At 43.4% G+C, this 14,601-nt stretch overlaps 1 protein-coding gene across 6 annotated transcripts in view; it reads left to right on the top strand.

The window, feature by feature from the left end:
• The window catches only part of EPHA5 (EPH receptor A5), a 203,288-nt gene that overhangs the window by 96,974 nt on the left and 91,713 nt on the right, over positions 1-14,601 (top strand). For all 6 annotated transcript variants that reach the window (XM_086464672.1, XM_086464678.1, XM_086464676.1 and 3 more), the window contains one exon: positions 14,416-14,571. In XM_086464672.1, the coding sequence (XP_086320798.1) occupies positions 14,416-14,571 (156 nt within the window). The remainder of the gene's footprint in view (positions 1-14,415; positions 14,572-14,601) is intronic.

Genomic DNA, 14,601 nt, shown 5'->3' with positions numbered 1-14,601 from the left:
GATTTAGTGCTCTCTTCTTGCTGTCTGCTTCAGGCCACTTTACTAGTAATAGCAGAATGTGAGCGGAATTAAAATGCGGAATTTTTAAATAAAATAAAATCAAAAGTAGCAACTGAGAAGGTGGAACCCTTCATCTTGGTAACTTAATACCATGTATCTTTGTTGACAACTCTATATGTAAATCACTAATTATTCTAAACTATTCAGTTCCCCTCCAGGAAATCCAGACTTCAACATTAAAGGCTAGCTTTAAGGAATGAAAGCCTTGCGCCAATTCCCCACAGGTTTTATTAAGCTGCAGAGAAAACCCAAGGTTTTTTTGCATCATGAATAACAGTGATAGAGAGGTCAGCAATTTACCTACATCAGTGGAGATTACTGGGTTTGGGGCCATAATTGTAAGCACTTTACAGCTTCAGTAATACATATTTTCCACCTCGGTGGAGCAGCAAGGGAATGAGGGCACCACTGGCTCTGCTCAGCCGATGTCTCCTTTCATCACTTTACACCAGAGGTGGTGTTGAAGAATGCTGTGAAGGTGCACAGCTGATCAGAAATGTCTGTCTTGGATTGTGTTTGACAAAGACTTTTTCCCAGCCTTCCCTTTTTTGGGATAGCAGGTCATTCGCAGAACTGCCTGTTGACTGGGACCGGGTTTGGTGGCTTTGACGCTGTCTGGTCCAGCTCTCGGGCTTGCAGTTGCGTGGGATGGCCGTCTCTCTTGTCCATTAGTGCATTTGAACAGTGCCTGGGTGGTCCTATGTGAGCTGGGGGGTGGCTGGGTGCAGGGTGAGGGTTGTGGTGTCTCATGTGTTTTGGACCATGAAAACTGTGTGTTGGGCTGCATGGCCTTTGAAAGGAGAGGGCAGGAAGAAGATGCTTCTCTGCAGCCTGGTGTTGATGTGGTGTGAGGAGGTGTCATGCATCCCGGAGAAGGTGAGGGCAAGCCCTTGCCTGGTCGTGAAAGGTTTGTTTGAAACCCCACTACTTAGCACCTTTGTTCTGGATTGTAGCCCAAGTTATACATGGACTTTTGCTTTTAAACTCCTCTTGAAGACAGTCTTGCAGAGATGCAGGAATCGCCCAGACGATCAGAATCCCTTCATTGCCTTCAGGACATCAAGAAGAGATGCACATATAGATGGTGTACTGGGTTGTGTGGCGGGGTTTTTGTAACAGGGTAGGAGCTACAAGGGTGGCTCCTGTGAGAAGTTGCTAGAAACTTCCCTGGCTCCAAGTCAGACCTGCTGCTGGCCAAGCCTAAGCCAATCAGTGATGGTGGCAGCACCTCTGTGATAACATATTTAAGAGGGGAAAAACCTGCAGTGGGCACAGGAAGGGAATATGAGCGAAACAACCGTGTGGACACCAAGGTCAGTGAAGAAGGAGGGGGGAGGTGTGCCAGAGCAGAGATTCCCCTGCAGCCTGTTGTGAGGAGGCAGGCTGTCCGCCTGCAGCTCATGGAGATTAACAGTGGAGCAGATGCCCACCTGCAGCCCATGGAGGACCCCACATTGGAGCAGGTGGCTGTGCCTGAAAAAGGCTGTGACTCCAAGTAAGCCCATACTGGAGCAATCTGCAGCCCATGGAAGGGACCCATGCTGGAGCAGTACGTGAATAACTGTAGCCCATAGGAAGGACTTATGTTGAAGAAGTTTGTGGAGGACTGTCTCCCATGGGAAGGACCCCACACTGAAGCAGGGGAAGAGTGTGGGGAGCCCTCCCCCTGAGGAGGAAGGAGCGGTGGAGACAACGTGTGATGAACTGACTGCAACCAGCATTCCCTGTCCCTCTGTGCTGCTGGAGGGGAAGAGGTAGAGAAAATCAGGAGTAGTGTTAAGCCCAAGAAGAAGGGAAGGGTGGGGGGAAGGTCTTTTAAGATTGAATTTTTATTTTTCATTATCCTACTCTGATTCAAGACAAAATGAATTAAATTATTTTTTTTTTCCCCAAATCAAGTCTGTGCTGCCAGTGACGGTAGTTGATGAGTGAATCCTCCATGTCCTTGCCTTGACCAACAAGCCTTTCATTATATTTTCTCCTCCCTATCTCACTGTGGGGGGAGGAGTGAGCAAGCAGCTGCAAAAAGTGCTTAGTTGCTGGCTGGGCTTAAACCAAGACAATGGTATACTCGTCTTTTGTTGTTTCATCTTGGTAGGTAATTCTTCCTGTATTTTATTGTAACCCATCTGCGTGCTTCTGGTCCAAAGTTCTTTGCAGGAAGAGACAAGCTGAAGGCTTCTAAATTTGGAGCTCCGTAAGCAGAGCATGCTCCTGCATTATCCCAGGAAGAGACAGCTTCATTATCTTCTGCTACTTTCCTCAGGCTGGAAAAAGGCAGCCTTGGAAAGCAAAACTTCCTGTTGAGATTTCTTCTTAAATCTAATTTCTCAGGAGCAAAGGAAAGCTTTCTTCTTTTCCTCTCTCCTTTTAAAAAAAAGAGTAAGACCAGCCAAAAATCTTCCTGTGGATGAGTGTACAGTGATCCTGATGCCTTCTCTGATGTTGGCCTTTCGTCTTATTTCTCCTCTGCCTTCTATTTATATTATTCTAGGCCACCTTTCTTGAAGGAGCTATTGATTAAAGGATGCAAACTGCCTCAGATTCTGCATATCAAGCTGCTCTTTTTTCCAAGTTGCTCAGTATGTAAAGAGCATCCATTTTTGCACTGCAGTGCAGCTTTGCCCAGATACCTGGTCTCTCCAGCTTTCTCTTTTTTTTTTTTTTTTTTTCCTCTTCCCTTTGCCCTCCCATCCTGCTAAATGGACATCTTGTCAAATCTTGTTTGCACATACTGACAGTTATAGAGGTCTTGGAGAAAAAGCCAGATCCCTGCACATACACCCTAACAAACAGAATCAAAATGTCAAGGCACAAGTGAAATATATCACTGTGCTTCCCTGTCAGATTTTGCTAATATCACCTGGATAAATTGACAGAGGAACACCTGCAGCAAGTTAACCTATTTTTATTAGCACTTGTTTCACATATTTATATTTGGTTATGAATATAGGGACTGCGGGGGAGAAAGCTTTCAATTATTTCCTGGCAGGATGAAATGCCCCCTGTTCTTCGTGCCGAAAGACAGTCAGGGCAGTGAAGTCGCTTTCAAATAGCACAGCAATTAATAAAGAAAGAAAAATAATTTCACAGTCTGTTGTTAAATTAGCAATTCTTCAGAGTGTCTGGAGTTCCTGGCAGAATTAATATGCACTCTGAAGCCTTGGGCAGCCTTGGTGCATATCATTTACCCAGCAGCTGTAAGAGCAAAATGCAGAGACGAGGAGAGGTCCTCATTGCAAGGGAAATACTGGAATTATCTGTCTAGTAATCATTCAGCAGCCTTTTCACAAATAATCAAGAAACATTTGGAGTTAGATTACATCCCTCATTCTTTCAAGACAAAAGTAGCAGAAACAGTGGCTGGAAAATGATGTGTTAAGTAACACAGGGTGGGGGGCGGGGGAAGACAGGGAGCAACATACATTTGATCAGGGAGAAGAAAGTATGCGATAAAAGTGCAATAGATTTCCCTTGTATTGAATGAGAGTATTTTATAGCAGCTTTCTACAAATTGAATGCATCTGCATAAATTGCACATTTAATTGCAACTATTTATTTTTAAATTTGGCTGGATGACGAGAGAATTTCTGCATGGAATAATGAACCTTGTGTTTTTGCCACTTGTACAACTTTTAAAAAATAAATTGTGAATGGTATTTGGGCTAAGTGTCAGAGCCTCAGAAGCTGCTCTCTAGTGCATCTGAAAAGAAATGAACATCCAGAAATGCATCCATATGGAATGGATACTGGATATTGGGAAGGCCAAGAGATGACAGGGAGGAAAATATTACCAGTCCCTACTTGAGTCAGTAAACTCCCGTTTGGTCTTCCCATGCAAAGCATACCACTTCAAATAAAAGAATAAATACTGGGCTTTTTACATTCACCTTCTGCTGGTTGAGCTGTTGGTGTTTGTATTTTCAGGCAACCTTCTCAAAAAGGCTAGAAACCTATTTTATCTCTTTTTTTTTTTTTTTTTTTTTTTTTTTTTTTCATGACAAGACTTGACTCTTCAGATTCTCCTGCAGCCTCTACATTCCAGGGCTGCTGAGAGGACAAGCAGCATCCTCCAGTGCCACCCTCGCCCGCTGGCTATCACAGGATAGGTGCTGCAATACTTGACAAGGCTTTGAAAACAAGGTGTGGAAGAGGAGCTGTGGGATGGCAAACTGTTGGGGGTGGTTGTGTATGAGACATAAGATGAGCAGGTTGCAGTCTTTTCTTGCAAGGCACAGGTTCGCCAAACCCAGGCCCCAATGCCCTTGTGCCCAGCTGCTCCCATTTCTGCCCTCTTGTCTTCCAGTCTTCTCTTGAACAAATCAAACATGGATGGTTTCTGTAAAGCAGAAGTGTTGGGTTTTTTTTTTTACCAAACTGCCTTAGAAAGACTGTTCAAGTTGATGCGATGCAAGGGTGCAGAGCTGCAGCAGAAATTACAAATAAAGATGGTGCCGGCTTTCTGGGGCAAACAGGCTCATGTAGGCAATGCTTATTGCTCTGGATATAGCTGGAGAGCCAGCTAGGCTACATGTGAGTAACAGGATCCCCTTATAATAGTTTGAGAGTTAAATCTCCATAAATCAAGCTTTGGAAGCTCAAAACCTTAAATAAAAAGCCTGTGAGAATGGCCAGCATCGCTGCTGCAAAGTGTGCTTCAGGCTAGTGCTTTATGGTATGGGGAAATGGATTTGGTGGGGGGGGGAGGTTGTGAGGCTTTATGTAGCAAGAGAGAAGGCAATGTTTGCTTTGCTTCACATCTGAATTTCTGGAGCAGTTGCATATGTCAAACATCCATTTTGGGGGCAAGAACAAAGCCCCTGAGAAGAGACAGTGGTCAGGGATGCTAGCAGGACATTTCTCTCCCAAGAGTAGGATGGTTTTGTCTCAGAAAAGTAGTTTATAGTCTGACAAAGAAAATATTTCCTTGGGGTATAACTGCATACTGTTTTTCTCTGGGGTTTTAGTGTTTTTCTGCCTGGTCTGGAGTTACAGCAGTGGTAGCTAGTTCACGGTGAGGATGGTCCAACTCCAGCATCTGAAAGCTGTGAGGCCACCTGCCCAAATAGTATTGAGATTAACTCCAAAATCAGGAGGTTTAAAGTGTTGAGTTGTATTGATTTATCTTGGGTTTCAGCATGTTCATTTGCAGCAAGTTTTCCTCCAGAAATGGGAGAGAGATTGTACTGAAATAAATTCTCTTGTTGCAAGAGAAGAAGAAAAGCTCCCAATGTTGTCAGGCCAACATGGGAACAGCCAGCAATGCTTCAGGTTGCCCTTTGTTGAGCTCATTCTTAGACATGAGCTGTTTGGTGGAGTTGCTTGGCAAGGCAGATGAACTGTGAAGTGCTGCAGTGTTCATCTGACCCAAAGGAGCAGTTTAGTCGACTTAACAAATAATGTTAGTGTTTTTATGTCTAGTTAATTAAACTGAAATCATCAAGTGTTGCATATGCATGTGATGGGGTAACTGCTTGATGTTTCTGCACTTCGTATGTGTGTGTGGAGGTTGCTCAGCTTTCCTCATTAAATTTCTCAGGGTATTAATACTTGCCAAGTCCTCCTTGCAGACATCCTTTAATTTGTTGCCTCCTAACCAAAGTGAAATCATCTCATGGTATACGTGTTGGGGCAGAATTTAGCTCGTGAGACCTGCATCTGTAACTCCAGCCAGTGTACTCCACTGCAAAACCCCACGAGCTTCTGCAGAAGGAGGCATGGCTGAAGGGAGATGTTCCTTAAGAGACGCGTCCATGTTTCCTTCTATGCGCCTCTAAGCCACCTGCCCGCTGCAGAATTGGCTAGCATCACCTGTATCTTAAATTTGCAAAAAAAACCCCACTTCCCTGGAGTCACTTTTATGTGCATAAACTCATTTAGCACACTTAGCCCAGGCAACTCTGGATAAATCCTTCCTATCTTTTTTTTTGGTCAGGACTGTAAAAGATCCATCTCCGTCGCCCTCTGATGGAATTTGAATAGATGTGTCTGGGGTGACATATGTTCAGCCATAAATTACAGAGGAACAATTTTAAAATAAATTGTCTGCAGCCAGTCTTACCAAATTTGCCTCCTGAGACAGATGATCATAAACCTAGAAGCAAACAAGCCCTTAAACATTTGAGGCAGAGTTTGAAAGGATCCTTTTGTGTAGGTGTTAGCATCACTGTAGGTTGGTGGGATGCTGCCTGGTGTGGACCAAAATAGTCAGTGGAGGAAAGGCTGATTTTATACCACCCAAAAATCTTGTCTACACAAATGAAGTTGCGCAAGTTAGAGACAACCAGAAGGAAATACTTTAAATGTTTTTACTTTTCTTTACTGCCTGCATATGTACAGGCAGTATTAGTTCAGGCTAAAACCTTGAAATGTTGGTACATGGTATACATGATATAAATCATCAAAATAAATCCTCCCAAACGTCATATTTCTTAACCACAATGGGTTGCAATTGTCCAAACCACAGCGTAATTATCGAATCTTTCTTCCTTTGCTGGCTGGGCTCCAGATCCCTATGGCAGACTGAACCAGAAGACTAAAACCCTTTTATTGTAATGTTGTGCTAGCAAACACACGGCTTTGAAGAACCTTATTTTCTAGGAGATTTTGCTGACTGGTCTTTGCATTACAGTCTGTAATACATGAACACAGTTGGACATAGAGGGGCTTTGGCTGCATCATTTTCGAGTTTGATCCTGTCCCCCTGTTGCCGTTAGGGATGATGCTTGTTGTTGCTATTCAGTCAATGCTGCTATCGAACTCAAGGGAGTTCTGCGGCTTGTCCGTCAATCCTCCTCTCGCTTAGCACGCAATGCACCTTGAATGTTTAAGTTACCATTCATGTAACAAAGGATAACCCAGGGTGCCTGTCTTTGTGTGCAGAAACCCCCCAAACAGACTCTTGTGCCTCTTGGATTACGCGTGGAGCCAAGCATCTCAAGTTATGTTTACAAGCATGCAGAAACAAATGTCTCTGCTGCCTCTACTGTATCTTAAATCGTATTTTTCCCTTAGGTGCAGCATTGTAAATCATCGCTTCTCTGTTTAAGGGAGTAAAATGATTTCCGTTTGTCTTCATTTAAAAAAAAAAAAAAAAAAAGACAGTAATTTAAGCGTAATTTGAGCATGTTGTTGTCCTGCACCTTGGAGAACAAAGTAAAGATATGCAGATAGATTTTTATAGACATAGAGATTTAAGGAGATCGATATTTTATAGCCGTAATAGGCAGAGAGTCTGTGGCAACAGGATGTGGACTGCCTTTTTTTTGTTATAAGCCAGATAGCTGGGGCTTAGTGAGACCAACCTGGATCTGTCCCTTGTAATCAGAGAGCGAGGAGAACCGCAGGTGCCACCTGGGCTAAGAGCTGAAGGAGCCCTTGTACACGCTTGCAAGAGCATGCAGCTGCTGGTCACAGAAATTTTGGGTTTGCCAGGAAATGGCTCTTCGTCCCAAACAGTGCTTTGTCTAGAAACGTACCAGTCTCTCCTAAGGTTTTTTTGGACAGGAAAGTTTGGGAAAAAAGCCCACAAAACCAAGGCACACCCAGCCAGCCCTGCTGTCGATGCAGCCAGTGAGAGCACGCTCACGCAGTGCTGGACACTTTTGAAAAATCTTCTGTTTCCCCTAAGAGCATTTATTTTCTATAGCTTGCTTTTCTTCTGTGAAATCAAACCCAAATGATAGCGTGGGTTTGCATATATGCCAGGATAAATCTTCTTCCCTGCTCCTCCATCATACTGCTGAGAATTTAGGCTTGACTTAGGTTTTGCCTCATTGATTGCTTCAAAATCTCCTTTAGAGCAAAGTCGGGATGTGCAGAAATATAGCCCATTAAGATCTTAATGTAATCATGAGCATTTTCAAATGCATTGTGTTCTAGGTAATTTTATGGCTTGCAAATGTAGCTGACTTGGGAATTTGATGAATTTTTCAGAGTGATGCTGTGTGATGAAGTTTTATACTGTTTGGAAGAAACACATTAATGTCATTAGTGGCAGTTAATTCTTAGTTTTCCAGCAACTACGGTCATGTCATAAATTGCTATGTGACAATTTAGTGAGTCACGTGGTAGTAAAAGTATTTTAAAGGGAAGAACTGAAAGTACTAATTTATTTATATTCTAGTTTTCAGGGTTGTTTTGGTATTCAGAGCTAGAGCTGATTTCAGCGTGGAACAGAGGTAATTCATCCTGAGTTAGTGTGGAGTTGGATAGAACAGCTCAGACACAATGTTTTCTTGGAACAAAAAAAGCGTAAAAGAGTATTTACCACTTGAGATGCATTGGCTTACATCCACGGTAAGAGCCAAGTCTCTTTTTTCAGGGTGCAAAGCCCTCAGATGCCCTGCTTATCTAGCAAGCTCCAGGAACCTGTTTCAGAGGACCTCTAGCAGGTCCTGGGCTGCAGCACTGGGAGCTGGACTTGCTGAAAGATGCTGGCAAGTCCACTGGATTCAGGCAAACTGGCAGCTTCGAATTACAGTGCTTTATTAGTGGGTATTTATTTCATTCCCTTCAAATCCCCGAGGCGTGCTGCAGGAAGCAACGTAGCACTATTACAGATAGAGACACCAACCCTAAAGGAGATATAATCGGGGCATTTTACACATTTTTCTATAGCTTTATAGCTTTGGCAGCAATTTCGATGTCGGCCTGCAGTTCAAGGAGAGCTGTTAGGAAGGGCAGGATTAGCTCTTGGGAGCCTGCTTGTAAATTCTGCAGGAGGATGCTCGATGGCGGGTTGCTGTAGTTCTTGAAATACTTTTAGAAGAGCACAGGGATCATATGTTCATGTTGGTTGGGAGACATGAAGACAGTCTGCTGTTTTTTTTCTTTTGTTTTTTTCTTGTAAGTAAAAGTGCGTGTCAGGAGCACAAGCTGAGGCTTGGAGCCGCTCAGCAGTTTAATTGATTCCACATTGTAAAGACTGTACCTTGCTAAACCCTTCTTTAGGTTTTGGATGCATCTAAGAGGCAGCAGCCCCCTCTTCTCAGTGCAAATGCTTCAAGGCATGGCAGCTCCAGAGAGGAGAACAGGGGTTGTTTTATTTGTAGCTTGGTTTTGCTCAAATCCTTCAACTCCTGAGGCATATTCCCTGTACTGGAGCAATGTGCTAATGAAGACAGAGTTGATGAGCTGCAGAGCTGCTGTCCTTTCTGCTGAACACACACACACGCACAACATGTCCTGCTTGTGTTTCAGCTGAGAGCCAACTCGGTGTGGATTATGGGTCTGTCCATGGGGCAGAGAGTTTTATGCAGAGGTTGCTTCTAAAAGCCATGGTAATTTGAGCTATGTGTCCCTGCTCGAAGAAGTTTGCAGTCTGAAAAGGCAAATGGGACTGAAGGATGGGAAGGAGAAGCAAAGGGGGTTTGCAGTTTGGAGAGGAAGCCTCAGTTCAGCCAGATAACCTGTGCTCTGTCTAGACTAGGCATCCTTATCCTCTTTAATTTTTGTTAGATTTTGTCTGTTAGCTTTATTTATGGATTAGCAGCACTGCTTTATGAGTTATGCTTCTGGTTTCTGATTACTGTGGAGACTTAATTTGGTGCTCTGCAAGGGAGACAGTGTAATTCCTGTTTGAGCTTTATTTCCTGGGATATTTTCTGAAAGGTCGCTTTACTGATCCTAAGCACTTAACTACTGTGAGCTTATCGTCCCAGCATCACAAGAGTGTGAAGGGAGTAATAGTTCAGACCTTTTTCATATCTCCTGGGGTTTCAAGGCTTATAGGGTCATGTTTCCTAGCTTTTCTCTCTTCAGGGACAGAACTGGAATTCCTCCTAATACTAATTGTGTTGTTTTACCGACGTGGCCACGTACATGCCTGTGGATGTGGAGAGCCTCAGAGGTGGTCCTTGCTTTCAGCACTTGTTGCCTGGGATCAGTGTGCATCGAAGTCACACTGCATGGGGCAGCCAGAGAGGAGAGGAGTCCTGCCTGCTGGATGCAGCCTCCAGCTGAAGCTCAGGGATGGTTACAGGGATGCAGCTGCAAATGATTTGATGATAAGGCTTGCAGAAAACAATCTGTCATGTAGTCCCAGCTGTTTGATATTATTGGCTTGTTCTGCCTGCTTTTGTATCCCGTCCCCCCCCACCCCGATACCCACTGTCTCTGGTACTGATACAGCACCTAAAGTTCAGCACGTCATTTGAAGAGGCTACTTTTCATTGTAAGAGGACCAGTGATTCCTCCTCCATCCACCCATATTTGAAGAGCTAGTTTGTGTCAGAATGGCTCTGTGGGCTCCCATCTGCAAGGTACGAAGCCAGTTTCTGATCCTAATGCTGCCAGTTTAAAGGATCAGCTCAACCATTGCTGTCCCAAGAGGCTCTTGCTGCTGTCCGTCATTGCAGCCATCTCTCTCTGGCCTGTCCTGAAGTGCAAAAGCAAGAGGCTGCACAGATGTTAATGCTCTGTGCCCACAACGTTTTGTGGTTGCTACTAAAAATAAAAAGAGTGAAATTAATTTGCTAATAGTGGATGTGCTACTAACAGAAACATATCCCACTTGTACCTAACACCAGCAGGTTGTTTATGGCATATTTGCTGTGTCTAAAAATACTCTCTATTTTTTTTTCTAGCAACCAATTTCATTTAAAGACTATTTTCACACATCAGTGACTGTTAATCAGTTAAGGAGTTATCAGTTTTAATATTAGGAAGAAAGAAGCAGATCTCATCAACAGCTTAAAACTTTATTTCATTTCTTCAGATGGCTTGCAGCAGATTATGGGGAGTCTTAGGCTCATCTTATTTCTCCTTCTTTTCCCACCCCCTTGAAAAAAGTGATAGTACCATTACATGCATGAGCATACTGTGCTAGTTCTATGTATCCTTTCAAGAGCTGTCGAATTAGAAATACTGAGATAAAAATATAAGAAGACTAAAATAAGGTTTAATTAGAAATTAAACCCTAGACACCTATGTAATTTTAAATAATGTAATGTATACTTCATGAAGAGATTGTAAGGCTGACCGTCAGAAGAGGAATGGTAAGCTAAAGACCAAAACCCAAGGTATGTACAAGATAAGCTGTTTGTGGCCCTGTTCTGCTCTGAATCCAATTTCCAAAATATCTGAAACATTGCCACCAGTGGCAGAAAAATGACACAATATCAGACCCTGCATTTGGCTATTGATCTCAGACAAGACTGTGCCCATCCAGCTGCTGAGATACCTGCTCTGCAGTGTGGAGGCATAAGATGTTCTTGGGTCAGCTTTCATTTAACAGCATCCCTGTTTATTAGAGGATTGCTGCTTGAACCACCTCACCAGCTGTCCTCTCCTTTGTGTCATGTGCTAAATGAACATAGGAAAGGGTATGGAGAAAAGCGTCATAATAGATACTGATTATGCCTGAAACACTCATGGAGCTACGGCTGCTTCGACTCCTGAGCATGGTGGGGCAAGTGTGGTTTCCGTCAGGAGTGGTCTGCAAGCCTCTGGTTGTGAGAGGCTGGAAGACTGTGCTGGGGAAACCCTGCAAAGCCCCCTCTGTCCTCCCCAAAGCATCTGCTGCAGGTGTGTGGACTTGGCACGTCACCACTCGCTGTGGTAATTCTTGCATTTATTTTTATTTTCTGTCCTCCCTTTTTTTGCATATACCATCCCCTGTCCCTGAATTCTTCCTTTCTAACTGACAGAAGAATATTTCACTTAGATAGGACAGCACACTGCTCTGCTGGCTGTTTGTTATGAGGACTCATGTTGAAATCTTCAGTGTAATTTAATGCTTTTGAATGTTCCTCCTTATACCTTTTGGATAGAGAAGGGACTTGCCTGACCCATGGGAGTCTGCAGATTATACAAAGATTGGTCCAGTTCAGTTTTATTTCACGTCCCTCATTAAAACATGGGTTATTGCCATTGTACATCTGTTGGCTCCGTACTTATTCATGAAAACCAAACGTTCCCTTTGAGCTGAGCTACGTATCATACCGTCATTAACAAGCTGCACCTCGTTGAAAATCTGTCAAGAAAAACTAACTTATTTTGCATTTACTGCTTAGCGCAAAATAGAAGCACGGTAAACTCCTGTGCCATAATGATTTTCTGTCTGTCTTGATGGGACATAATGAGATAAATTCAAGTCCTTTTTTGAAGGCTAATTACATTGAATACACACTAGACATGGGCTGCCCTGTTATGTGTTTCGCATTTTTGTGCTTTCATTTGCCCATCTCTATTGTCTGGATGTGCAAGAGTGTGATTTGGCTTTGAAATACAAATTGTAGGCTAGAGAGGAGCCGTTTGGTGGTCTCATCTCTCAGAAGACTTTCCAGAGATTGTATAACAAGTCCTTGCTGTAGGTAGGGCAGCATTTGAAGGTGTCTGTGAAGTAAATAAAAGAACGTTGTGCTAGAAACTGAGGAACGTGCCATAAAGCATGAGGGTGGCTCATGGCAAGTCTGCTAACAGCCATCAAGAATAAGTTCAAGCCTAGGTCTGTTCGCCAGTCCTGGTGTATGAACACAAAGTAGATGAACTGCATCCAGCAAAGCTCACAGCCTAGGTGTGGAGCACTAGTTGGACGATGAGCAATTTTGGGAATTGGGTTTTTAATGACCTGTAAATCCCTCCATTCCTACTAGTTGTTCTCTGTTTGTCTTGTGGGGAGAAAAGGGATCTGGGGGAAAGTGTGGGAGGGCGCCTGGTTTGGGGAGGTCAGCAGGGATACTGGAGATGAGCATTCCCTAGAGTAGGATGGAGAGGGTGCAGGTACATGATGGAGACCTGGCAGCCTGTGGTGGGCTTGGGAACCACTTCAGGGTTGTGTGGTGCTTGTGGTGAGAGTTTCGTGGTCTGGGCAAGAGGTGGGGCCTGGGGGAGGTCTGCTGGATGCTCTTGGATCAAACCCTTTCTGATGCATGAGTGATCTTCATTGGCAGGGACTTACTGGTTGGCTCTGGGAGGTAGTTGATGTGCGAATATCTCGCCTTTGGTGAAGAAGCTAGTGACGTAAAAGGAAGATGTCGAGAGACTTTCTGTGGTACTGCAGGAAGCAGAGCAAACTTTAGAGGCAGTTGCCCTAGCTGGTCCATTAGAGGAAAAGGGATCACTAGTAAAAACCTATACTTTATCTATGGTGAAGATGAATTCTGTCATCACTGGCTGAATTTTAGCACGACTTTCATGCTGTGATAGTCTGGAACATTCCTGATGGGATAATATTAATGCTTTTGCTTTTAGCTCATTTTCTTTGCAAGCTAATTACAACTGGGGAGGTTTGAATGCAGATGGAAAGGCTCTGTGATTTCCAGGTAACTTCTGTAAGTCTCAAAGCAGACCTGTGCATCGCTGATACCATACTGGGCAGAATTATTTTAGAGCATCTCTGAAGGAAGAAAGTAGCAGCAGTTTGGAGCTGCTTTAACATGTCTCTGTGTCTCTGCCTTTTGAGACAAACAGAAAATCAGGTTTTACTCCTTTTTCTAGCAGTAGTTTTGGAAATCCACATAAAATAGTATGGTTACAGGGCCGGCTGTTTTTTTCCTAAAGCTAGGGTGGATATGTGCAAGTCTGTGGTGGTCACTGCTCCTGGCTGAGCGTGCGCACGCGGGTGAAGTGCAGAGTGCTTTGCGTAGGTGAAAAAGCACTTGTTTCGGGAGGCTGGAAACAAGATATTACTGTATTCACTTCAAATTATTTTTAAAAATTAAAAGAAAAATCCCAAGCTACCCTTAGCTGTATATTCTATTTGTGAGAAAAAAATAGCTGTCGTATCAAGTCTTTGTGTCTCATCATGCATATATATTGGAGCTGGAAGGAATATCTTGTGCGGCGTGCATGCCTGGTTCAGGCTATACCCAGAGCAGTCTGTCTTATATGGAGCATTTTAAAATTCATCACAGGTTTGCAGGGGAAAAGACCCTAGGGAAGTAGCCTTATCACAATGTCTTAAAGCTGTCAATCTTGAGATCCCCTCCACCACCATGTTGCTATTTGTTTGCCGAGACATTGATTTCTGGATGTAGAACATCTTAAATGAAAACCATGAGATGTATTTTACCTGTTTTTCTAAGACTGAATGAAAAAAACCCAAACGCAATAATGTTTTCTAAAGCAGAGCCCAAAAGATTTTAGCTCTGATGCATTCAGTAAGGAAAATAAATACCCAGCAAAGGCCGATGCTAGGGGAAAATAATAATCAACAGCTTCCTATTCTCTTTTCATGCAGATTTTTAAGTATACACTGTCCGTTAGTGACATAGACTGTTTTAAAATATGCAACCAAATGGCTGGTGAGTGTTTCTCTGTTTTCTAGCTGAAGATATGTGAGTTTTTTAAAAGAAATGTGAAGAGACTAATTTTATGATGGGAGAGCTTAGCCTGTGGTTCTTCTTTTCACAGTATGCAGACCTGGGTTCTTCAAAGCTTCACCCCACAGTCCATCCTGCAGCAAATGTCCCCCTCACAGCTACACGCTTGATGAAGCATCCACATCTTGCCTGTGTGAAGAACACTATTTTAGGAAGGAATCAGACCCACCTACAATGGCCTGTACAAGTAAGCATGTGCTTATAGGGTTGTTTTTAA

This window comes from Leptosomus discolor, chromosome 4 (genome assembly GCF_034619465.1).
Source record: "Leptosomus discolor isolate bLepDis1 chromosome 4, bLepDis1.hap2, whole genome shotgun sequence".
In the NCBI taxonomy this organism is placed as follows: domain Eukaryota; kingdom Metazoa; phylum Chordata; class Aves; order Leptosomiformes; family Leptosomidae; genus Leptosomus; species Leptosomus discolor.
The sequence above is the reverse complement of the archived record's forward strand: the minus strand, read 5'-3'. Positions and strand labels throughout refer to the sequence as shown.